The sequence below is a fragment of the Hyaena hyaena genome, unplaced genomic scaffold (genome assembly GCF_003009895.1).
Source record: "Hyaena hyaena isolate Hyena2069 unplaced genomic scaffold, ASM300989v1 scaffold_132, whole genome shotgun sequence".
Classification (NCBI taxonomy): Eukaryota; Metazoa; Chordata; class Mammalia; order Carnivora; family Hyaenidae; genus Hyaena; species Hyaena hyaena.
Window position 1 is genome coordinate 857,903 of NW_024080764.1, and position 27,322 is coordinate 885,224.

General features: G+C 36.3%; 1 protein-coding gene across 1 annotated transcript in view; it reads left to right on the forward strand.

The window, feature by feature from the left end:
- The window catches only part of ROBO1 (roundabout guidance receptor 1), a 404,959-nt gene that overhangs the window by 329,363 nt on the left and 48,274 nt on the right, over positions 1-27,322 (forward strand). The window contains exons 10-19 of the mRNA XM_039237973.1: positions 3,806-4,011; positions 5,785-5,866; positions 6,033-6,201; positions 6,303-6,469; positions 11,935-12,056; positions 12,746-12,977; positions 14,156-14,277; positions 17,217-17,388; positions 21,594-21,791; positions 25,908-25,934. Coding sequence (XP_039093904.1) covers positions 3,806-4,011; positions 5,785-5,866; positions 6,033-6,201; positions 6,303-6,469; positions 11,935-12,056; positions 12,746-12,977; positions 14,156-14,277; positions 17,217-17,388; positions 21,594-21,791; positions 25,908-25,934 — 1,497 coding nt within the window. The remainder of the gene's footprint in view (positions 1-3,805; positions 4,012-5,784; positions 5,867-6,032; positions 6,202-6,302; positions 6,470-11,934; positions 12,057-12,745; positions 12,978-14,155; positions 14,278-17,216; positions 17,389-21,593; positions 21,792-25,907; positions 25,935-27,322) is intronic.

Genomic DNA, 27,322 nt, shown 5'->3' on the forward strand with positions numbered 1-27,322 from the left:
CTAAATGATGTATAAAATTTAAAATCACTTGCATTCAAGGCATCTGGATGGCCCAGTCGGTTGGGCATCAGTCTTTGGCTCAGGTCATAATCTCACAGTTCATGGGTTCGAGCCTCATGTCAGACTCTGTGCTGACAGCTCAGAGCCTGGAGCCTGCTTCAGATTCTGTGTCTGTCTCCCTTTCCCTGCCCCTCCCCTGCTATGTTCTATCTCTGCCTCTCAAAACTAAATAAACATTTAAAAATATTTTAAAAAAGTAAATTGCTTGCATTCATCTTTCAAAAGCTATTGATATGCGGAGAAACGAGTATTAACTTTTATCCAAAAAAGAGAAACCTGACAATTACTGTTTGATTTGGACAGGTGACTTGTGCTTTCAATGTTTCAGTTCCCTAACTCAGAAGTATTGTAAGATATGTTTGCAAACTGATGGTAATTGCAAATCAATGTTTGTTGGTATATAAATATGAACTTTTCATACTTAAACCAGTCAATCTGTATGTGTATTTTTTGTAATTTTTTCACTTAAAATTATATTTACATGTATTAACATAGTCTTTATGATCATTGCTTTCGAGGTAACAAAATCATACATCTGATGATACAGTCTCATTTTTTTTGGATCTTTATCTATTTCATGAATATGTGGAAAAGATAGTCAGCTTTTATAAGCCCTGCTGGAACAAGGCTATACCACCTGTGACGCTGCTAATACCAGCAGTACTACCCACCACCATCACCACCATACTGATACTCACTTATAATAAGTTACAGTTATTCAGCGCCACCTTTATGCCACACACTAATGCTGAGAACTTTTCACACATCAACAGTTTCAAATCTGACAACATCTCATTTTACAGATAAGGAAACGGAGGCAGAGACTGGTGGAAAGAGTCACAGAGATAATCCGCAGCAGGACCGAGATTTAAAACAATATTTTGTGCTGTCCAGTATGGTAGCCAGCTGCCACATAAGATTATTTAAATTGGAATTTTAACTACTTAAAGCTAAATAAAATGACACATCTGTTCCCCACTCACTTTAGCTGTACTCAGATGATTGGGATCCATGTGGTGCTGTTGGTTTTCGTATTGGATAGCACAGTTAGAACATTTCATCTCATGGCTACATCTTTCTCCAAGATGCATTGATTCACTTCTTAAAATTAATTGTAATAATGATAATTCATTCTAACAATGCCACTGTAAAATATTAGACCCTTAATTTGAGGTTTGACTCAGAAATGGATCTCACTCTAGGGGCGCACCTGGGTGGCTCAGTCTGTTAGGTGTTCAACTCTTGATCTCGGCTCAGGTCATGATCTCATGGTTTGTGAGATGGAGCCCCACGTTGGGCTCTGCAGCAACAGCAGGAATCCTGCTTGGGATTCTCTCTCCCCTGCTCTCTCTGCCCTTCCCCTGCTTGCGCTCTCTCCCTCTCAAAATAAATAAACTTAAAAAAGAAATGGACTATACTCTTTAGTTTGTGTAAATTTAAATGTTATCAGTATTCTACTATGTGACAACAACAGAGTATTTCATTTTTTCTACCTAAAAATGTGAAATTTGCTCCAATGAACTCCTTCAGCTCTGATTTACCTGTCAGGTTTTTACAGAAAAGGGTAAGTGGCAATATCACAATCCATATAAGCGTGTAGCTTTTTGCAATTAGGAAACCATCTTCATATCTGTTATTCCATTTAAACCTTCACAGAATCCCCTGAGCTGGCTAGAATGTTATTATCTTCCACAGATCAAACCAATAAACAAACAAAACAAACAAACAAAAATGAAGGCTTAGAGAATTTAAGGAAGCTGCCCAAAGACACATGACAAATGGAGCTGATAATTAACCTTACTTCTCTTCTTTTGCCTTATTTTTTGTAAACTACCCAGTATAAACCAGGAAGAAATAAATGATAGAGAAACAGCATCATTAGACTGGTTTGGGATAGGATGGAGTGAGGAGGTATGAATGATGCTAAAAATGATACAAACATCGAAGAACTATAAAGATACAGGAAACTGAATAAACTACCAGATATTGCATTGTTTCTAAATATAATAAGACTACCAAATGTAAGTCACTCCATTACTGGATTTAATTATAATCAGTAATAAAGAAACACTGTTACTAATTTAATTAATGTCTAGAAATAAATATTCATTCATTCTTATAATCAAGAGAACACAGGTGGTAGAATCTTATGAAACCCCAATGCAATAAAACACTTTCATTCTTTTTTCATACTTATCAGGAGGGGCCTCTCATTTGATTTTAGCCAATCTCAGCAGAAAATGTTGCAAAGATAAAACATTTCTAAACAAAGGAATTAATTGACTTACATTTTTCATCTGTGCTGTCTCTGAAACACTCCTGCCAGGTTACAGACTCAGCCTGCTAACATGCCTCCCTGATAGTAGCAAATTCCATACCAGGAATCAAGGATGGTAGAGAACCAGAAGAGTGAACTGAAAAGGCAGTTGCTGATTTCACTATCTTGCTTTCTTGGTTTTGCTCAAATTGAATGCACAAATCTAATAATTACTGCATGGTAAATGAGGAACAAATTGAAGTGTGGCTTTGGCTTGTGAAAATCTTTGGGGCATAGAACTTTGAACATGACACATCCAGCTTTGTAAATTGTTGAATGCAAAGTTTGGTTACTCTGGCAACCAGCTTCTTTTAATCAGGAGGCTACTTAAAACTGTCTTTTATGTACTTGTGACTTTAAAAATGTTAACGAATATTCAGAATTTTAAAGCTTGTTAATGACAAAAATTTCTTACACCTAATTTTTAGTTTTGAGTCATATTAAAAAAAAAAAAATCTCTGGAGTTTCAACTTAATTGACTAGATCAGGAGATGAGAACCGAGACATCTCTCTATTTCAAGTTATTCTAGTTAGTCTGCAGTTGTTTCTGATTTTCCCCTAAATGATGGCTTTCTTACCTTATATAAAGTTTTGAGGCTTTAGTTTTTCATATAACAAGAAGAACAGTTTTTTAAATTATTATTATATAAGTGCCTTCCATTGTTTCCTTCCATAGTACATTAAAACTACTAAGGTAATAGAATTAGCAAAAGTGTTTTCTGATCCCTGGTATTTCCAGTATGAAACTATGATATTTTTAGGTTAGGGAATTAGTTGGAGTTATATTTTTGGATTAGCCTCCTAACAATGTATTTTGGGCAGTTTTCCAGTTTTTCTGTATTCATTAGGTTTGGAAATTTTTTTACCCATGTACACTGTTAATAGAGTTCCAAAATAGAACCCAATCATATTGACTTTTAAGTTATGAATGTCCAAAGCACCTTGTGGAATCCAAAATTGTCAGACATGCCAGTATGATGCCATAATTTTTTATGTCGAACACAAAACAGTTATCAGATATCAAGTTGGCTTTAGTTCATTTAGGAAAATTTGTCTCATTAGTTTCCTTGGGGTGGATGGTTCTTCATTGTTGTGTTTCGTTTTTACATATTTCAAAGTTTAAAAAGTCCAGCATTCCACTTCTCACCATCCACAATTCTTATTTCCTCCTCGGACTCTTAAATGAAATCAGTCCCTTCACAGTGCAGCATGTTCAGGCAGTGGTTGGTCCTTGGAAAGGAGTGCATTGTATCTCATTTTTATGTCCTGAATCAAAGCATCATATAAATGCATTCTGAATAATGCATGGCTCCTACTTTAATTACTTGTTTAATTAGTTTGTTTCAAAGCCTAGAGCAGTTGCTGTTGCTTGGATGATTAGAAAATTGCTTCCAGTTGTAGAAATGTATTTCCTGTTTCTTCTGGCAGTGATTGCAGACCGGCCTCCCCCGGTCATTCGACAAGGTCCTGTGAATCAGACTGTAGCTGTGGATGGTACTTTAGTGCTCAGCTGTGTGGCCACAGGCAGTCCAGTGCCTACGATTCTGTGGAGAAAGGATGGAGTCCTTGTTTCAACCCAAGATTCTCGCATCAAACAGCTGGAGACAGGAGTGCTGCAGATCCGATACGCCAAGGTAACTTGAAATGACACCTTGCGTTTCCCGTTTTGCTACACTTTGTTTTTGCCTCCAGCAACAAGTGCTGAAGTCTCACATTTTAGAATCAATGAAATGCTAAATAACAATAATACTATATTTTTAATTGACGCTTTATTCTTTCAGACATTCCACTGTGTATACCTAAGATGATTTGACTCATAACTTAGCTCATAGCAAGTGATTTAAGGTCTTTCTTTTTTCTTTTTCTTTTCTTTCTTTTTTTTTGGGGGGGGGGACGAAAAGATTTTTAAGATGTATTGAAGAAAATAGATGGGAATTTGTGGGATAAAATACCTTCCAGATAGTGGTATAATGCAGTCATTCCATAAAGCATTTTTCAAAGATATTTTTCCAGGATTGTTTTACCTATCATGTCCATGAACTGTTCTTCTATTGTGAACATTTGGCTCACCATTCTGCAATTAAGAACACTATGCAAGCAAACACAAACTATGTAGCAGTGTACACACTGAATGTACATTTCAAATCAGAATGTTAAATGATGAAAAGCCCACAAGTTTGTGAGAACAATTTAGGGATTTACCTTCCCAGACATCACATCCCTATACCTGTTCTTTCAGGACTGTGTTGTTTTGTTTTGATTTTGCCTTTTCTTTTAGGTCAAGATCAGACAAGCTCATAAGACATATGAAAGAATAGCTTTGACAGTAATAAACATAAATTTCACTTGCTTTATTGCCTATTATGGGTGGCTTTTTTAGAGTTTTGGATCAGCATAACAGTTCATTTACGTGTCATGAAAGTTAATATGTTGTACTTCTTTGTGAGGCCTTTTGCAATTTTGTTACTACAGTTACCAGAGCAAGATGGCAACATTCTTGCTTTATGAAACATTACTTGAAGATAGAGTTACTTACTACCTTAAGCAGAGGTGTATGGGTTAATTATGCTAGTGATAATTTTAGAGAGGCCGATCATGAGCAGGGGAGGGGCAGAGAGACAGACACAGAATCCAAAGCAGGTTCCAGGTTCTGAGCTGTCATCGCAGAGCCCGATGCGGGGCTCAAACCCATGAACTTTGAAATCATGACCTGAGCCAAAGTTGGATGCGTAGCTGACTGAGCCCCCCAGGTACCCCTCCTAGTTATCATTTCAAAGCTGAAGATGTGACTCCGGTTTGTTTTTCTAGCATTCAGTCTTTAGAAGGGAAAGAGATCATTCATTCCGGCTGAGGTTTGACCTTATACTTATTAAAACTGCCTTCAGTTACAGGTTAACAAATAATAATAAAATAGGAAAAAAGAGTGAATACTTTGAGAAGAAATCATTTTATGTTTATCTTTTTTCTATAATATCTGTTTATCTCAGATAGCCACATGCGTGTAACTCTGATAAAATATGAAATAGCAAGAATAGTCGTTGGCTAAACTTTATCAGCATTACCACGTGATATTGAATACGACAATATAATTTAGTAATAAAAATGAACACTTTGAATTTGAATACTTCATTGTTTATTGTCCCTGACACTGAAAATAGTGATAAGGTAAAGCAATCAAATGTTATATTTTTATTATGCAATTAAAATAACCATATAAAATCTTTTTTCTCTATTCATACAATATTTTCCTTCACATTCAGTAAAAATAGATTCAATTAAGAGGAAGTTTCTAGTCATTGAATTTTAATGTAGTTATCCATATTCATGGGACATATACAAACCTATCATGGCTTTTCCAGCCCATTGAGCTCTCGGTTGTTGCAAATATTTATTTTCTGTCTTCTCAGCTGGGTGACACAGGTCGGTACACCTGCATCGCATCAACCCCCAGTGGTGAAGCAACATGGAGTGCTTACATTGAAGTCCAAGGTAAATTAGATAGCATTTTTATCTTAAAGCTTAAAATGATGTTTATTTACTGGTAAATCGACAAAGTGGATGTCCTGATGCCCAAAGAGGTGTATAATTGTATATTGTGCCTTTATGTGCTTATCTGTAATGTGTAAACATCTGTCATCTTTTGCCCTTTTATTAGAATTTGGAGTTCCAGTTCAGCCTCCAAGACCCACTGACCCAAATTTAATCCCTAGTGCCCCCTCAAAACCTGAAGTTACAGATGTCAGCAGAAATACAGTAACCTTGTCATGGCAACCAAATTTGAATTCAGGTGCAACTCCAACATCTTACATTATAGAAGCCTTCAGGTAGAGTGAAGATGTTTCCTATTTGGGTTTTCTTTCTTTATTTATCATTAAATAAAGATATATTCTAACTTGTGTATTCTAACTTGTGTATCTGTCCTCAGCCATGCATCTGGTAGCAGCTGGCAGACTGTAGCAGAGAATGTGAAAACAGAAATATTTGCCATTAAAGGACTAAAGCCTAATGCAATTTATCTTTTCCTTGTGAGAGCAGCAAATGCGTATGGAATTAGTGATCCAAGCCAGATATCAGATCCAGTGAAAACACAAGGTAAATACTGATTGACTCAACCTCGTGACACTTACTTATCCTTAGATGTTATAATTTTATAAGTCAATAATTTGTACTGCATAATGCTATGATTGTGTATGTAATATAGATCTGTTCTTTGTGTTGCTCAATTAATTTTTAATACACAAACACATTGTTTGCAAACTTTATTGTTTTCTGCAGTAAGTACTCCAAGATAAGATTAATAACAGAGCAATGTTTCCCATTTTATAAAACCATAATCTAGTAAGGTAAAAATATTATGTTGTGTTGTATTATATTTGTTTTCTTGATTTTTAAACATGGTTGTATGTGGGTGTAAGCTCTTAATCACATAATAATTGTATTTAAGATTGAGTAAATTTTACCTGTGTTTAGATTAGCACTCATGAATTTCTGGATGAGTTTTGAACATCACAACCCTAATCAAGTAATACTTTGTGGAAAATCAGGCAAGTTTAAGAGATATTTGGAAGATAAACTTGAATTTGTTCTTAATTCAGCAGTCAGCCCCCAATGAAGCATGGGGAAAAATAATTTAGGTCTGTGTATTGTTTGGCCTGTCTTTCATTGTCAATTATATGAGCCATGATATATTAAACTTTTAAATGAATGTCATGTATATTTGGTCAAAGCTGGATTAAGGAAACAGATAAAAGGAAAATGATTATGTAGGAGCTACTGCTAAAAACATTTGAAATTAGAAATCTGTTTACTTGGGCCACGTTCTGGATGTACTGCTTTTTATTGTCTTTTATGAATAAAATCCATATTTAGTTTTCAACTGATTATCCCCTATCTGCCACCATACTCCACTTCCTATTTTAAAGCTTTAAGAGGAGTAAAATTTACATAATGAATAAAAAGATGATATGAATCAACCTTTACCTTTTTAAAAATATAGTCATTGTAATTAAAATATGCTTATCCTTCTATTAATACAGAAAGATAATTCTAGACAGCAGTAATTAGAAATAGACAAGTTCTCAACATACAGAGGAATCGTAATGTCTCAATCATTGAGTTGAACCTTTTCAGAGGAAAAAATGTAACTTACTTAAAGTGCTGGAAGCAAGTTGTGCACACAAAATTGAAAGACTTGAACTTCTTTTTCTTGGTTTTAGTGAGGGTCTGCCAGCCATTTTGCATGTTTTGTCGTTTCTAATGGGTGTATAAAGAATCTCTGTGCAAGGACCTTTTGTTCCAGAATTTACTACCGAAAAAGCAAACTGAGTTTCAGAACATGCCCACATTTGTCTCTTGCTGTGTGAGTCCAACACACCCAAATGCCTATATTTGCTCTGATGATTCACCTCATGAGGAACGCTAGTACTCTTAGAGCTTACCTTAACGCAGTTTGAAGTTTTCAATATTAGATACGCATTTGTAAAGAATGCAGACACTACGACAGTCGTAAAGTGAATTTAAATTTCTGTCCCCAGTACACTGGTCTACCTAGGAGACTCCCCTGAGTGAAAGTTTTGACTGACTTCTATTCTGTTACCTACTCCTATCAATTATTTTGAAATATGCATCCTCATTTGTAAATGAGGAGGTAGTTCATGTTTAACCTGAAGATTAACTTAAGTCTTCTTACATTTGAACGGACTTACCTTTGTACGTGAATAGCTCGTGGAGCAGCCTAAGTGGAATGAACCGTGTCAGTGGGAAGATGAGATTCAGCGAAGTCGGCATACAGTTTTGAAATCTGAGGATTTTCCATCTCACCTCCTGAACCCATTAGCTTTGCAGCCCTGAACAAGTTAGTTTGTGCTGAGCTTCAGTTTCCTCACCTAGAACATGGGGCTAAAATACCTACTCAACAGGTTTGGACAAGGATTAATCAACTTACAAATATACAAGACTCAGATCTCGTTTCTGTTTTACACCATAAGAATTTGTTACTGGACTCGCATTTCTTTCACTGTCTGGACTAAAAAGGAAGGAAGTTGATAAGCTTTGAAGAGACCGTAAAACTGAGAAAGTCAAGATGCAGAATGAAAGCATCAGAATTAAATATGTCTCAACAGACTGAAGTGATGGGTCAGCACTGACAAGATTAAGATTAATGGAGAAAATTTAAAAGTCGGCTACTTAAGTTTTAAAAGTTGGCTGTAGAAGGACAAACTGAGGATACTGGGCCTAAAGGGAGAGTACATGTGTGTTTCAGGGTGGTGGGGGCAGACAGATTTCCATGTTTTGAAGTACATTAAAACACTTCTTTGACCAACTGAGTGACGTAATTCCCAAAAGAACACATAAAGTTTTGACGGGCATTAGCAGAATTATGTCTGGGTCAAGTCATCTCCCTTTACTCGAACTGGTCAGATTCTAAATGGAATGATATGCTTTTTGTGAGTACTATGTTTTCAGGAAGACTTTTTTTAAATTTATTTTTTTTAATTATTTTTGAGAGAGAGAGAGCACGAGCAGGGGAGTAGCAGAGAGAGAGGGAGACACAAAATTTGAAGCAAGCTCCAGGCTCTGACCCGTGAACTGTCAGCACAGAGCCCGACATGGGGCTTGAACTCATGAACCATTAGATCATGACCTGAGCCGCAGTCGGACACTTAACCAACTGAGCCACCCAGGTGCCCCTCAAGCAGACTTCTAAGAGAAGAACAATGAGGATACTTAGCGGGGCTTCATTGAAGGCTGAAAATCACATCACTGGAAAAGAAATTCAGGGATCATGGCATGTTTTACCCCCAAAATAATAAAGTTAGAGCAGACATGAATTTTTTTTTTCTTTAACATGTTAAGAGACCATCATGCAAAAGAATATGCTTATTTTAACTCCAGGCAACAAAACAAGATCAAAGGGTAGAAGTAACATTGAGGAAGGTTTTATTGTCTAGTTCTTGGAGTGCTTTTGAGATGCCGTGCAGCCCAGCTGAAGTTAGGCTCATATTGGATGTAGCAAGAACCTGGGGAAAAACCTAGAAGAAAGTACAGAACGTGTGAGTAGTAAGGGTAAAGAGAAGAGCCAGGAATGAAGGGCATTCAGGAAAGGCTTGTCGGAAATCAGTTCATAAGAGAACAGCCATAGTTTCTATAACCATTTCTGTAACATGGCTGCAAAAATAAGTCTTCCCCAACTACGGATTCCTGTGAAGGAGTTGGGTCAGAGGTAAAGTTACAAGGGACAGTTTCCAGTTCAGAACTCCACTAGACCCATACATATCACAGTTGGGATTAAAGCCTTGTCACAGGGTTATTGAGATGTGTTTTCCCAAAAACAAGATTTGATAACACAAGGGAGAGGAGGTGAGTAGTGGGCGAGCCATGGGTGTGTGGGCCGTTGCTGTCATGTTGGGCTTGCTGCTCCTGTAACCGCTGTGTTTCATCCATGTGTCCTATTTACACAGCATTCTGAGCCCTATCTTTGAAGAATATGTACACAGACACAGAATGTACAGCATATGTATGGTATAGATAATGAGAACTCACTCATTGTAAATAATGAAGTGGGGCCTGGATAATCTCTCTTGAGAGACTGTGTATAAATTCCAACCCCTGGGAACCAACTGGAAAGAATGACAATCTAAAATGTCCTCCAAGTTGGATTCTGAATGTTCAGAAGGAACTTTTACATTATAATCCTTTTCTTTTTTTCCCAAGAGGAAAAAGAAGACAAGCAAGAACAGGTCCAATTCATAAACTTTTCAATGTTATCAGATATTACTTTTGAGTTTTCTCTCTGATGGGAAATTTTCTAAATATTCCAGACTGCTGTTGCCAAAACGGTTATGACAGGCAACGGAAGTTGAATAATTTTCACGAAGGGATTGACTGGCATGAGGAAGGGAGAATTCCTGAGACATAAGGGTGACAGGCAAGTGCCTTTCACCTGTATGCTGTGATAATCAGTTGCCTGAGGGCCAGGGTTAGCCAAAGATGTTTGCAAGGAATGATAAAGTGTGAGAGTCCAAAATTATCTCCATTGTTTTTCTCATCGTGCTTATTTTTAAGCTTAATTGATAGGCGTAATATACGTGCAGTCAAGAGTATTGTATCTGAGAGCATGAAAAAACTTGATCTGTCTTCTGTTTGCTTGCCCTTCTATGGAGTCCATCACACCTTGGCAACCTCATATTTTTTTTTGTCATTTCAAGTTTTAATTTAAATTCTAGTTAGTTAATATAGAGTGTAATATTGGACCGCCCCATTCTTAATATACCTATTTTTTTGCTTCTTATTTAGAGTCAGTTATTTAAAGACTGGAACTGAAATTCAGAAAACTAAAATTATCATTTCTGTTGTTCATGGGATGGTAAATATTCTAGAATATATATGCCAACATATAATACTCTGAGAAAGAGAATTCTGACCACCAAAAATTTACTTATTTGCTTCCCTGCTTCACCCTGTATTCCCTTTTATTATTATAAGGAAAACAAAATATCTGTATTTGGAAAACCTCTTTAGAAATGGACAATTTTTATTGAGTACAGACTTTAGTAACTTTAACAAAATCCATCCTTGTTGGGGAAAAATAAAGTGCAACATAAATGAACACTTATAGTAGTTTAATTCTTTCTTTGTTTGAGGTCTCCTTTCTTAAATTTTGGTATTCTTGAGACTAAGAACATTTTATTAAACCTTAACAGTGATACAATAACTGAACCCAGCAAACCATCAGTTAAATAGTTGTTAAGTGCTCTTTTTTCATCAGATTTATTTTGTTCTTTTCTTCTTTTTCCTTTCCTTTCCTTTCCTTTCCTTTCCTTTCCTTTCCTTTCCTTTCCTTTCCTTTCCTTTCCTTTCCTTTCCCTCTGTTCTGTTCTATTCTATCCTATTCATTCCATTCTATCCCATTCCATTCCATGCCATTCCACTCCACTCCACTCCACTCCACTGGTGGCTTCTGTATTCCCCATTGTAGCTACTAATAACTTACCACATATCTTTTGGGGCAAGATATCTAAATTAATCTTATAAGATGTAATGTATCTAATTTATTTTTGTGCCAGCTTTACACTTCAATGTTTCCATTCTTTTCACTTCTCATCCACTCTATTGTAATTTCTGGCTCTCTTCTTTCTTGCATAGTCAAGATTACTATCGAATTTTGTAGCAAACTCAGGGGATTGCACTAGGCTCCTCATCCTTGGCGAGAAACCGATCATTACGTGGTAGGAGGCACCCTCAGATGTTGCTTTGTGTCATAGTTATTTTTGCTTCCTGCTCTTTCTTGCTTTCTACTTGTCCTCTGCTTGTTCTCCCTCTCTCCTCTCTCTCTCTCTCTCTCTCTCTCTCTTTCTTTCTCTCTCCCAATCATCATCACCATGCTAATGAAAATGTTAAGTTGTTGCCATTTTCTTTTGTATAACAGGCTGGCTTCACAGTTGGAATGACTCCTCTTTTCTGAGAGTTGATATGCATGAAAGGATTGTTTCTCTATGTTTTCATTCAAGTCAGTTACATTGCGTAGGTTGTAACACAGTCTTCTTGGATTGTTGCAGATGTTCCCCCAACCAGTCAGGGAGTAGATCACAAGCAGGTCCAGAGAGAATTGGGAAATGTTGTGCTGCACCTGCACAACCCCACCATCCTTTCTTCCTCTTCAATCGAAGTGCACTGGACCGTGAGTCATTATTGTCGCAATATTTGATTTCAGTTTTAATAAGCAGATGACTTCTGGGAGATCATTATATAAAAAAAATGTATTTCTGGAATAGTTTGATTTTATTATATATATATAATCTGCTGGCCCACTTTTCCACAATGACAATTCTGTAATGTAAGTATTGTTTATTATTGTAGCTATGCACTAGCTTTAAACAAACAAAAAGTTTCATGTTGGGTTTTCTATTCCACTGCAGCAGTAAACTGTATCATTCTCAAAGGGAAGAAGCACAGAGTATTATTTATAAATATATAACTTGTGATAAGATCATTACCACATTTTTTTTAACAGAAGTATTTCAGAGTAGTGTTACCTGGGTGATTAAAATTAGAAAGTGGTAAAACGCATTTCCTCATCCCTCTGATCCTGACATATATCTAGATGTGTGGCACAGAACTGCCATGATGGCTCACATTTCTGCACGAACCATAGAAATTAATATCTATTATTAATATATTAATCTGAAAAAGTGAATACATTATAAATGATAGTGATTAGTTTTTAACATTCTGTATTATATAAACTAGAAAACTACACAGCGAAGCCAGATAGAAATTTTTGTATTTTGTCACATTTAATTTTCAAAATTTTTAAATAAACCAACAACATGATATAAATGGTTACATTTTTATTTGTCCTTTTAATAGGTGGATCAACAGTCTCAGTATATTCAAGGATATAAAATTCTTTACCGGCCATCAGGAGCCAACCATGGAGAATCGGAGTGGTTAGTTTTTGAAGTGAGAACCCCGACCAAAAATAGCGTGGTTATCCCGGATCTCAAAAAGGGAGTCAACTATGAAATTAAGGCTCGTCCTTTTTTCAATGAATTTCAAGGAGCAGATAGTGAAATTAAATTTGCGAAAACCTTAGAAGAAGGCAAGTATAATGAAATGTGTGATCGCTGTGTATTGCAGCATATTTGTTGGGTTTTTAACTTTTTTTAATGTTTTTTAAATTTATTTCTGAGAGAGAGAGAGATTGAGAAAGAGAGAGACAGTGTGAGCAGGGAAGGGTCAGAGAGAGGGAGACACAGAATCTGAAGCAGCCTCCAGGCTCTGAGCTGTCAGCACAGAGCCTGACGCGGGGCTCGAACCCATGAAGTCGGACGCTCAACTGACTGAGCTACCCAGGCGCCCCATTTGTTGGGTTTTTATTAAGTTAATTGAAAAAATTTTAATGTTCATAGTGACATTAATTATTAACTGTCTTGATATTGAACATTGTATTTTGCTAATAGGATTTATTAAGTAAGAACTACTAAAAACCCAAATTCCCTAGTACTTGACTTGCTTCAATATTGGCCTCTGTAAAAATGTGCAAATGTGAACTGTGTGTTACTTTTAATGGCATGTACAGGACATATTCGATTGTTCAGAACTAAAATTCACGTTTAAAGATAAACTTGTCCTCAATTTGCTTGACTTCCCTTTAATTATTTTCCATTCACTTATTGAATGTTCTGTTGAGTAATGAATTGTAAATAAGGTGAGTAATGTCTTGGGGCTTTCTGGGGTTAGCTTTTGATGCTTATGCCTCATGTCCATAGAAACCCCTCAGCTCTAGAAAAGCTGGTATGAGTAGTTATTCTATAACTGGAATTTCAAACTTAATACTTACACAAAGGTTACATGTCGCAAATATACTCTTCAATAAAACCAGAATTTTCTGTAAAATATGTTTAGTACCTTGATTACATAAATGGTAAGACATTACATTAATGTCATGGGTGATTAATGTATACCTTTCTACTTTGGAGCATTTGTAGGGAGAACATGGGACTAATGTTCTAGGGTAGGAGAAATAAGAATTTTCCTGGGATAGTTTGTGGAGGTAATCTATATAACTTTGGTTATGGGAAATTCACACTAGCAAAAGAGTCAGCAACACTGAAGAGAAACATAAATCATTGGAGAAGATTTGGATCAAATACAGCGTTAAGACATAAGCATAAATTGATATAAATTTTATATAGTTATTACTTGACTTTCAATGCTGTGTCTGCTTTCAGTGTTCTCTAATATACTCATAATCTATTTTTTGAAATAATTTAATAGCACCCAGTGCCCCACCCCAGAGTGTAACCGTGTCAAAGAATGATGGAAATGGAACTGCAATTCTTGTTAGTTGGCAGGCACCTCCAGAAGACACTCAGAATGGAATGGTCCAAGAGTATAAGGTAATGCACATAGAGCCATTTACTGATGGACACTTGTTTAAATTGTGGATATTTGGCGCCATCTGCTGGTCTATGTGGTAGCATGTAAAATTATTTGCAAAAGCCTTTCCTGTTCAGTAATTGTGGAATAATTCTTAAGCCATTTGAAGAAACAATTAACTTAATAGAAGTAATCTATATGGTCACAAGATCTATATGTCCATATAATTTCACACAAACAGCAAGTATTTGCTGATTTAAAAAGTAATTTTTTTTACCATAAAAATGTACCTTGAATGTATTTTGCAGGATTTGGTTGCCCCATGAATTATCTAGGAGTCAAATTCTATTAAATGTGTTTTTTTGAAACTGTTTGCAATGTTCAAACTTTGGTGCTAAGTTGGAAAACTTATTTTAATGGACACAAATTTTTTTTCTATAAAGTTTGTTTTAGTCTCAAAACAAAATTTCATGTATCAGAGGAGATTCAGTTATAAATTTATGTATGTTTAAGTGAATTTTAAAAATATAAGATGTCAAGTGACTTAATCTAATAATTCCGATAATTATTTTTACCTGTGAAGTCATCAGTTTTAGTCAATAAATTTAAGAGTCTTGCATAGATTTTGAGCAAATATTTTCAAGCCTGACAAGTTACAATAAAAACTAAGTTAATATCATGAGATGGACCCCATCAATGAATCTATATTATAGGAAAGGCTTAATGATCCATGATAAATGAAGAGTTGATTGATTGAATCAGGGGAATCTCAATAGAAAATAGATTTTGCAGGTCTTTTCTTCAACATGTATGTACACATATTGCATTCTAGAAGAATTTTAACTGCAAAACATTGTATTTCTGTAGATAATGCTTTGTATTTACATGATACCTGAGTGTTTTTCTAGTTACTAGCTAAACTGGGATACTTTATGAGTTTCCTCATATATGTGAATATTATATACTGTGTCTGTTGATAGAAAAGTGATATTAAAAAGGTGAACACATTTATCTTCTACAGGTAATTGCATACTAACATCAGAATCACTTATGGACTTAATTTTCCAAGTATAGGTACTAGACCACCATTCTCCACGATTCTGATTCAGTAGGTCTGATAGGGCACCTGCATGTGTATTTTGGTAGCTCTTTCCAAGTCGATTCTGATGTGCACACTTGGTAAGGCCCAAATAGTGACCATCAATGTTCATTTGAGCAGCAAATTGATTTGTAAAGCAGTCAGATATACTGAGTTTAATTTAGGTCTTAATATTTTCTTCAAATGATTTTTAAAAAGAAACTGAAAACCTCTTTATGAAATGTGCATATATTTTTAAGGGGTGACATTTTATAGTATTTAATATATTCTAGGATATTTCAAATTAGATCGTCTTGCGTAATTGAGTCATTGAAAGGTAGGTAGGAGTCTCTACAATTTAAGTGTTTTCTCATGAAATTCAAAGTTATCTCAATACTGGGGAGTGACAGGATGCTGTGGTTCACTCCAGAAAAGTGAACTGTTATAGAGATTATTAAGGATTTAAAATGAGGCAAAGTCTCAGCTCACAAGCAAAATTGTGTAATGTAGGCATTTTCCCTTAAGAGCCAAAGCTCATTTCTCTCCAGAAGAAATGCAAAAGGGTGGATTTCACTTAACTTCATGGTCAATTTAAAATAATAAAATGCCTTTCAGAACCTGATTGACTGGTACAAAATCAGTTTGTGGCTTTGGTTCAGCTGTGTAATGTAATTGGGGGTGGGGGGATGGGAATCACAAAGGATTCTCTATTTACAAATGGTCAGATCCTGGTATAGAGTCTGACCATTTGTTGGTGTTGTGCATAGAAACTATATTAAAATAATCTTAACTTCCAAAGAAAAAATAAAAGGTTGTTGCCCATGTGATAGGGGACACTGATACCCTTAGATTTATTTTAAATCCCATTCCCTATTAGAGTTTAGACAATAGGCCACTTGAAGCTCACCCTACGTCTTGCTCGAGGACATTGTAAAGAATATAGAGCGTGTTTTGCTACTCCATGGATCATTTTCTTATGATAACATAGTCCAAATACTGTCATGCACCATATCCAACTTCTTGAACATTGCTGAAGATCACTCTATGATTAAATAATCCTTTAGTGAAATTTAAATTAAGGATTACAGTGTAGTTAAGAAATCTTAATTTCCTTAAAATAATTTCCCATCACAAATATCCTTATCAAAGTTAATGAGCTATACAATAATTTTTCTTATTAGATGAACATTTTTCTTTCAAATATGTGTTGTTATTCTTCCTGATCTCATGTATGTTATCAAAGACTCACATACCACAGGCTGAGTAGACTCCTAAGAAGGTCCTTTCTCCTTAGATCCAATTTTATTTATTTGCTTTTAAGTAAACTCTATACCCAACACAGAGCTGAAACTTAGGACCCGGAGATCAAGAGTCACATGCTCTACCGATTGAGTCAACCAGGTGCCCCTGTCCTGTTTTGTTTTAAATAGCCAAATCATATGAAGGTACTTTAGATTAAGTTATTGTTCTTTATCTGGATATACACAGCTTTTTGCAAAGCGTTTTTTTGTTTGTTTGTTTGTTTGTTTGTTTGTTTTTGGCAAATAATTTCTAGATGTTTTAAAAAAAATAAAACTCTGATGATTTGGACTGATAATAAGAACCTGTGTCTTTGAGCAAAAATGTGTAGACTTTCCCATTGTAATCCTTTCAAAGGATATGAGAAAATTCAGAGAGGTTTTGAAGGTACTACTAACCCTAGAATTGACTGGAAGAGTCCTCGTAGAACCAGATCATAGGGAAAAATGACTTTTGCAGCACCCTGTATTAGGTTCATGAGAGGTCTGAACTTGGTCTAGGTCTAAAACTGAACTACTATGTTGATCTTTGCATTAACTTAAATAATTTGCCAGATTAAAATTCTCTGTACTCTTATTACAGGTTTGGTGTCTGGGCAATGAAACTCGGTATCATATAAACAAGACAGTAGATGGCTCCACGTTTTCTGTGGTCATTCCTTCTCTGGTGCCTGGGATCCGGTACAGCGTAGAGGTGGCAGCCAGCACTGGGGCCGGGGCTGGGGTGAAGAGTGAGCCACAGTTCATCCAGTTAGGTGAGTGCCAGTACAGATCCGGTTTGAGAGTCTATCACTGTATCCATTGTCCTGCCTTTTTTTTTTTCTTTGAAAATAGAGCTACAAAAATGATGTTAGCTTTGTAAAATATATATATTACATAAATACAGAAAAATATATACAAGTATATAATTATATAAATATATAATAGACAATATATTACAATTGTATAAATATATAATGTATATCACAAATAAACTTAAACTTAGCCAAGCACACATTTTAAATTATATTTCAAGCAAAGGCTGTCAGCATCCGTTGTCATCCTAATTCTATCCTTTTCTTTTTTTTCTTTATTTTGGTCTATTTAACAAATACTATTAATTGAGCACCAAGGATACCTCAGTGAATAAGAAAGTCTGAATGTTCATGGTATTTATAGCTATTTGGATTAAAAAAAACTTCCATGAAAAACTTAAACTAGGTATTAGAAATGTAAGCAGTATGCAACTTATGTTTACCATTTTGGTGTCTATTTTTTTTTTTTTAAGTTTTTATTTATATTGAGAGAGACAGAAAGGAGAGAGCAGGGAAGGGGCAGAGAGAAGGAGAGAGACAGAAAGAGAATCCCTATGAGGCTCCACACTGTCGGTGCCGAGCCTGACGAGGGGCTCAATCCCACGAACTAGGAGATCAAGAGGCAGACGTTCAACTAACCAAGCCACCCAGGTGCCCCAATTTTGGTGTCTATTTAAAATTGTAATTGCTTTTTATAACAAAAAGATAGATCTCAGATCTCCAGTCTCAAAGAGAATTGTAATATGGTTATGTGCTAATTACTTAGAAAGTTAAATACAATATGTGCTTCAAAAGTGGTTAGATGAATTAAAAGACGGAAAAAATAAAGATCCTAACAAAGAAGCCTTGTTACTACACTTTACTGTAAACAGCGTGGCGTGAATATCACATACAAATTATTAAGTGGTTACTAGAAAAACATAAAGCAAATAACAACAAAAAGAGCAACAAATACAATGATAAATGGAAAGGGAAAAGTGTCAATATTAAGAAGCTACATTTAAATTACAAAGATGCTGAGTGCACAGTCAACATTGTATCTATTCCTTTCAGATCAGAACTTAAGCATTAGTAAGATTTTATGTCAGTTCTAAATTACGGAAAAGGACCAGATCTATGCATTTTGATACTTCACAGATAGGTACATCGTATTTTTGCATTTGAATGATAATTGAGGACATACAAGAAATTATTTCAAAACAAAATTTAGAAACATTTGGCTTTGAATAAACGTTTTGTATACGCTTCACATTCAGTTTGGAAACTTCTCTTGCTGTTCCACTGTTAAAACAATGCTGTGTTATCTAATTGCGGACCTTCTGTGGTTTAACACATTAAAGTCCACCTGAAGTGCAGTAATTGTGGGGTAGGACTCTGTTCTGTGTACACATGGAGGGTCACCGGCTGATGCGACTTACCTTTTTTAACATGGAGCTTCCAAGGTTGACGCAAGGCCAGCAGAAAGAAAGAAAAGACACACAGTGTAGGGGAGGATTTAATGGTGCAGATCTAGTAATAGTACATGTCCCTCCTGCCCAGAACTCCAGTCATGTGATTCCAAATAGATGGACAGGAACACCACAAAATGAAGTCACTGGTGAGGCAGCTACCTCCCCAAAACTCTGTGCTGTTGCAATAACATTCCACCCTTCAGAGGAGAGCTTGCTTCATCTGCCACAACTATGGACCAGGATTTGATTTGCGAATTATTTTTTTAAACAGTGATTATCTGTGCAACCTTTAGGCAACAATAGTTTCATGCTTTATTTCAGGATCATTTATTATAAAATTCCAAGCAATACAGGAAACTAAGAGAATTACTTGATACAACATTAGGTGAGATAAGAGAAAAACAGTCTAAGTATAGACCTTTTATACAGTTGCTGGTTTTATGAGGTGTCAGTATTATTAAAATTGATATTATAAGTTGCACTGTGATGACCATATACATTGTTGATGTCACTCACATACTTTGTAACATTTGATTTTAGTCCTGTGTTTTCAAAGCTGAATTGGCAAAGGACCATGTGTAATTTTATTTATTTAAGGTTTAAATCAAGGGATTTGAGGGTCCAATTGGTTTTCTTGAAATTATAAATGTGTTCCAGTTTTCCATATCTTAATATAGCCTCAGCTGCAGGGAGACAAAGACTGAGATACAGAGTGGCCATTTTAATTCATTAGTCACACCACACTTTATTCTCTGATGCCCATCTGGTCGCTTGCATGGAGTCTCTCTTAGCTGTCGCCATAAAATCTGAAGCTGCCCAACTTAACCTTGCACAGATAGCCATGAAATCTATAAACTTAGTACATACAAAGAGTGTATCAGGAAAAGAAAGAATAGGTCCGCTTGGTGAACTCTCAGAGGATGAAGTGCTTTTAGAATAACCGTAGATAAAAGAGGCTGGAACATGAAATAAAACTTTCAGTCAACAAATTGTTGAAGACAGGTAACTGGGAGAGCTTATAAAAATAGGTTTTTCAGGCTTGACCCTCCACAGAATAAAATCTGGTATTCTGTTTAAGAAAAAAAGTTAAAAAGTAAAAAAAAAAATTAAAAATAACACCCACATACATGCATGTGCTCGCGTGTGTGCGCACGCGCACGCACACACACACACACACACACACACACACACACACAGCTGTGGCATTTTTCCCAAGACTGTTTCCTTAGCCACTAAATGCTGCTTATTCGTCAAACCAATGTCTTATTGGGACATAATATCATTTGATAAGAAAAAATAATCTGTAGATTTTTTTGGGGGGGGAATGTTATTCCTATATAATAAGCTCTACTAGTTATTTTTCTGATAAAAAAGGGGATTTGGGGCTAGAACAAATGTTTCTACTTTAAAGCAGGTGAATTAGCAGAACATTTTTGGAGTCAAATGAAATTTGACGAGTGTAAGAAAGCACCAGCCCTAATGAAATGGACAGAACCCTTGTTTCACCAGATGTTGTGGGGGAGGAGCATTAAAACCATGGACACTGATGGGAATTCCGCCCACTGGGCAACCTTACTGTTGGCATCAGTCAGTGCCCACAAAGTAGAATATTGCTTTCATGTGACTCAGCATTTCTAGTTTTCTACACACTCTGCTGACTGCTCTGTGTGATTCAATGGAAGGGCGGGCTTGCACAACGAATCTTAGTGGGTGTAAACATAAATGCAAAATAAGTACATTTTAACAGTTATAAATTCCATCATTTTTAAATTCCAGAGTTAAAATAACAAAACATACACCTTTTTGACTTTTCATAACACTTGATAGTTCTTGTCCATCTTTAATGTTCTTTTATCTGCTGTTGGTCATGGCTATTATTTGAAAAAGAAAGAGATGACTTAAAAAAAGAAAAGAAAAACTTTGGGACACCTGGCTGGTTCAATTGGTAGAGTACCAACTCTTGATCTCAGGGTTGTAAGTTCAAGACCCATGTTGGGTGTAGAGATTTTTTTTTTTTTTTAAGGAAGATTATTCATAGTGATTTCAGTGGTAAGATTACCTTAATTTTTTTGGTTTTATATTAAACTAAATTTTATAGATCCTTGGAACTATAGGCCCAAATAATGTGTTTATAAGATATTTTAGAGTCTTAAAATGATAGCCATATAATTATGGTATTGTGACAAGGAAAATATTCTTTTTTTTTTTCAATATTGACCTTAAATAGAGGAAATGACATTTTAATTGTTATCATTTTAAAACCTATAACTGCGGGTTTCTATAGAAGTCTGAGACACTTTATCTCTTTTTTATACAACTTTTGCTATTCCTTATTTGTATACTCTTGTTGATGTATTTCATTTTTTAGATTTATACTTTTGTGTTTATCTCAGTTGGCACTGACTTGTGAAACTTAATCTAAGCAATCAGCTGCAGAGTTTTCTGGAGTAAAAAATGGGAATTGCATGCCCTTGTCTTTGTATTTAAATATAGTCCATAAAAGTATCGTATCCTGTGTTTCGCACTGAAATCTAGTAAATATAATTTTGCAGACAATCTCACGGACTATTTTAATTAACAACGGTGGATATCACAGAGTAAAAGATGGAAATTATTGGTCAAAAATTAACAAAATAATGGTAGCCATCTTATATAAGGATGCATTCATATTTCATTGAGTTTTAAACCCACAATAATCCACGGATGGCGTTTCAGATTCTCATGGAAACCCTGTGTCACCTGAAGACCAGGTCAGCCTTGCTCAGCAGATCTCCGATGTGGTGAAGCAGCCAGCGTTCATCGCCGGGATCGGGGCAGCCTGCTGGATCATCCTCATGGTGTTTAGCATCTGGCTGTATCGGCACCGCAAGAAGAGAAATGGACTGACTAGTACTTATGCGGGCATCAGAAAAGGTACTACCTTTCCTAGCTTTTTTGTCCTGTAATATGTTTGTGTAACTCCCGATTTTAATCTGTGACTCCAGAATATTCAGGATTATATATCTCCTGTAGTAAATTATTTTGATATAGGAAACTTTTTCGAAAGTGCTTTTCTTTTATTGTCATCTCTACGCATTGAGTCCTCTTGATCAGCAGTACTTCAAACAGGGCTTATCCATTTCAGGCTCAATTCCTTTCAAATATACTTCCCCAAGGTAGGTCCATACTTGTTTGTTATACCATCTCCTGTGCTTTGGGGGGGGGGGGGGAGGGCTGCTTCATTGCTTTATATTCTAGAAGAAATGTTTTAACCTTGTTGGCTCAGTAATTATAAATACAAGCTCTGCACTGTGTCACACAGCTTTAAGAGGAGAGCTGTTGTTTTTGTGAAGCTAAAGAGATTATTTGTAAAATAATTATTTTATGGTTATTTCTGATGATCTATCAAATAGTTATTTCTTACTGAACGTGGAATGATGTGCCTCCATTTGCAGAGAGAGGAGGTTTACTACTTTTTTTTATTGCTGTGTTTAAAGTTGCAGAGTTGAATATTTATATGCCGTGAATTAGTGACGGGGATTTCCTTACAAATGTGTTTATAGTTTCAGAAGAGAAAGTTTACTTGGCTGCTGTTAGTTACGATTGTATGAATGAACCAAGTATGCCAAGGTTTTTCAAAGACCCCTCGCCACACATACCTTTGAAGTCTGTAGATTGGTGATTTGTATTTTTTATTCTTTGATGAGACTTGTGAACATTCTCAGGCAGATAATCCTCCCTGCCCCCACCTTTCCAACAAAAATATTAATCAATTCCAGGCCTCTAATATGGGATATAGGTAAGGCGAGTGAAAGTTCTGGTTATTTGAGGAGAGCCCCAATTTATATTTCTAGTCCAACTAAATTATTTATAATGCTCCTTTTTGCTCTCAAAATTGCCCTGCTTTAGATGACAAATTATGCATTCACCCCAGTCATTGTGCCTATACGCAAATCTAAGACAACACGTTTGCTTTGCTTCGAAGTAGATTTAAAGAGAATTACCAATAAACAAATTGCCTCCCCTCTCCATCACAATCCTTTAAAAAAAAAAAAAAAAAAAAGCCTACACAATTTTCCAAGGGAACATTTCCTATGTGTCTTGGCCAAGCCCTTTCTCTAATCACTTATATGGCGAAGTCTGCATTTGTAGTGCTAGCTAGAACTTTTCTCAGTGAGAAGTTCTCTTGACTGTCCCCGTCCATGGATAAAAAGGCCTGGGAGAACAGTCCAGAATATTAGTGCTCTCAGTCACAAGGGGTCTTGGCAAGAAACAGTGCGCACAACTTTGTCACCGTGCTGCAAAAATAAATTATGGTGCTTCCTGCCTTCGATATGCGGTGGTCTCTTCACGTGGTTACACTTGCCGCAGCTTTATCGTCCTTAAAAATGTTTTTTTTTCAGATATGTGTTCTGTCTAGAGATGAAGCAAAATGTCAGTGTCCCTGCCTGTGAAATGGAAAATGAGGGCTCGGAGGTTACTGCAAAGGGGGCTGGTGCTCGTTATGTATACAAAGCAGGACAGGGTCCCTCACATGTGGGACCATCTAAAACCTTTGACTAAACGACAGTGCCGAGAGGGGGCTGGTGGGGGTCCCTGTGTTGTGGAGCGGGGAAGGGACAGGGTGTTGGGAGCTGCGATTTGAAATCCAATTTGAAGAGGAAAAGTGACTCATTAACATATAGATGCGGAGTCTCTTGAATTCTCCAGGAATCTTGTGTTTCTTAGTGCCATGAGCTGCTGTAGCTGTAGTTAGAACAGTTTAATGCTCTGCATTGTCCTGAAATCTAAATATGTGACATGAAACCCACTTCCTCTCTGAAATTTCTCTTCTCTCACTAATGTACTTTAAGCATGCTGGCAAGTGCCTATGTGCTCTTTGTGCAAAACCTATTAAACTAATATCATTGTCCTTTTAACTAGCTTGTGTTTAAGCAGAAATCACAGAACATAATTACAAATGTAATTGGTGAGCATTGGATTCTGCTTTCCCACTTTGCCCTGTTGGCATTTTTCATAATTCTGTTTCCATGCAATTAAAAAAAAAGTGCATTGAAACCTTAAATTGTCTATGCCCCCAAGCAATGCCGGTAAAATCATGAGAAAAAAACCAGGTGAAGCATTTTAAAGAAACAGGTGTGAAAGAGCCTATTGCCCTATAAAGCGTCAAGCCAGAGTGTGGCTTTGGGTCATAGTGAGCATTTTTAACTTCCCCCCACATTTATGTGCAGATAAACCCTATGCTGGAACATTCCCTGTCCCTTTTCCACACACATCCACACGGTGCACTGGCATCACTGGGTAAAAAAGCGATTATTATATTATCAGAGTCTTTGAAAATTAAGTTGTTCTTTGGTGTACAAGCTGTGAAGATTTCACTTAGATGGACTTCTTTTCATCTCTTCCTCCATTCCTTTAACTGGGTTAGCAGTTAGCTAAGAGTACAGACAAGGAGCCTTCGTATTTTCCCTATGTCCTTGTGACTGCGAATTAATGTTCAGGCACTCCATTCTTGCTTGAATAGCCTCACTTTCCAATGTACCTTTTTATTATTATTATTATTTATGAAGGCTTGTTACTAGGACTCTGAATTTTTGATTGTAGCTAAATTCCATGGACTCTCTGAAAAGACCTAACTGAAAGAAAACAGCCGGGGAGAGCGCGGCTGAGCCCCAAACGAAGGCCATTGTGTAAATTGGCACACAAAGGCCAGTGTGTAAATTGGGCACACGGCCCTGAGGGTTTTGTTTTTCTTCCTTCTGGCGTGCTCAGAGATAACACGGTTTGGTAGAAGTGACAATTGTGCGGCACGCTCCAGCGTTAACTTAAGGCAGCCCCAAAGGCTCTAATCCTCAAGTAAATTTCCGGGAGACATTCACATGGGAAGTGGAGGATACATTTTTGGGGCACCATAATTAATCGATACTCTAGTTTGTGTGACTTAACGATTTCTCAAACACAAACTTGAGTCTTCAAGACAGCAGTGTAGATTCCTTTGCTGTCTTTACCTGGCCAGACCTGGTTACTTTCGATTAACGGGAAGAGCTTGGAAAATGAGTCAGCCCCCTCCCTCCATGAAATGACACGGAAACCGTTGTGGTGTTATCCAACACCCAGCATTTGGGAGGAGGTAGGAAAAGTCGGAGAGGCAGGGCTGCCACTTTTGAGGTCTGCAGTTCAATTTCAGGCAGTATTGATTAGATGAAGATTTATAACTGCAGAGAGAGTGAAGGTTTTCAGTGGGGCGTTATTGTTCTATTGTTTAGCTTCTGGTGAGACATTTAAAATATGCTCAGCCTACTCGGAGAAAGCTTCTCCACGTTAAACTAGAATTGAGAAATTAAAGTTTAAAACTCCCCCATTTTTTCCCTTTCACACATTTCCACGATGATGAAAACATAGTATTACACTGTTGGCCTGCGAAGGTGTCTGGTATTCTCAGCAGTGAAACAGTTCAGTTTCATGGTTCTCTTTGTTTCAGTTATTTCCTTCTTTCTTCCCTCCCTTCCTCATTTCTTTCTCTTTGTCCCTCCCTCCTGCCTCCCTCCCTCCCTACTTCCCTCCTTCCTTCCTTCCTCCCTCCCTCTGCCTCTCTCTTCTTAATAATGAATACTTAAGTGCACCTATTAGTTCACCTTAATAAGCATTTACTTTCAGATTTCTAGATAAGGTTCAGTCAAGACCCTGATAATACTTGTTTGAGAATCCATCAACCAATGTTTAGAAATGATTAATAGTAGAGGATTCCTGTTTGTACTAAAGCCGGGAGCTAAATCCATGTCACTAAATGCAGGGTCATTCACAGGCTAACCCAGCACGACTCCCCTCTGTTCTAGAATGCCAGACACTTCAAAATGGTACCTGTAGAGACAAGCCTCTTCTTTTAACCACAGATTTGGTTTTTATTCATCTATCAGAGTGTCAGAACTACTGGCTTAGTTATTTACATTTGTTTTATGTTCAGCTGTCTGCTTGATTTATACTAATGTGATGTGTTCCCTTTCTCTCTTCAGCTTAATAACTGGTTTATATTTTGTTTTGATTTTTCAGTCCCGTCTTTTACCTTCACACCAACAGGTACATATTTGCACTTAGCCTCCTCCTCTCCTTTGTTAGTTTGGCATGTGTTGTACTATTGTGTTTCTGTTTTTATTTCATTTTCTGCAGTTAGTTGGGGAAAGGACTTAATGTGGAATACAATCCTTCATTTACTCATGTCGGGCATGCATTTCAACTAGAAATGATTGGTGTTGCTTTTCATCTATTTAATACAGTTATTTATTCATGACTCCACACCGCATCCTGGCCTTGTTTGCACGTGTTTCATTAGATAGACACTGTTTCTACCCTCAGCATGATTTAACATGCTAATGATCGTATTGATTATTTCATACTTGGCAGTGCATTTTTTACCCTTAACTTAAGCCTTCATGTTTTCCCACAAAAATTTCTCTCCCTTGCAATTCTCTGTCCACAGAAACAACATTTTTTAAGGTAGCCAAAATACCCAGCACATGTGAAAGATAAAACTTTTTATTATCCTAAAGTCAGAATCCTAATATTTTGTTCTATTCAATTTCTTTCAAAGTGGGTCCTCTTCTTTCACATCACCTTTAGTAAAAGATGTACCTGTAGTCTCGCCTCCTCGGTTTTAATCCAGTTATTATAATCACTGGAAGCAGTTATCTCTCCTTAACACACTCCCCGTTTGGAGTTCTTCTAAGTAGCAGAATTTGGCAGCTTTTAGGAACATGTTTCTTCCTAGAAAATGTGTCTGTATTTACAGAAAAGCTAATCTTCTTAACCCCTTGCCTAACTGTGTCCAAATCTTTGTTACTGCTAAATTTTTATGCCCATGATTCATTAGGCTGAGAATGCTTCCAAGAGCATTAAAATATACCTTTGCTGTACATACACATGTCTGATGAAAATATAATGGGTTCTATCAGCCACAAGGAAAAAATAGGTCGTATTAATTAATTGCCACAATCTTTGTGACATACATCTGTATTGACATACATCTTTGTGTGTGGAGAGAGAGAAGGTTTATTTGAACATTTATTTTTGTCTTTCTGGTACTTCTACTTCTGGGAAAATAGCCTAGTCATTTTTTTTTTTTTTTTTTTTTTTACAAATTTAAGATTCCAAATGTGTATTTATGTGTTTCTATATGTAGTTATATATGTATTTCTATACATATTTATAAATATGTTTATATACATTTACATATTAATATGTATAAAATGATGAAATCATATTATCTAATAATTTAAAATAGAAAACTATGGGACTGTGAATGTAGCAATGTGTAATAGTTATATTTATAAGAGTGTACTGAAGTTTGCTTTTACTTAGTTCTTAACTTTATTGGCACATTAAGAAACTAAGAGTACCATATTTGATTGTATACAGTCTTAAAAAATACTAGTTGAATCAGAAATCTGCTACTTCCTGTGATGGTTCTG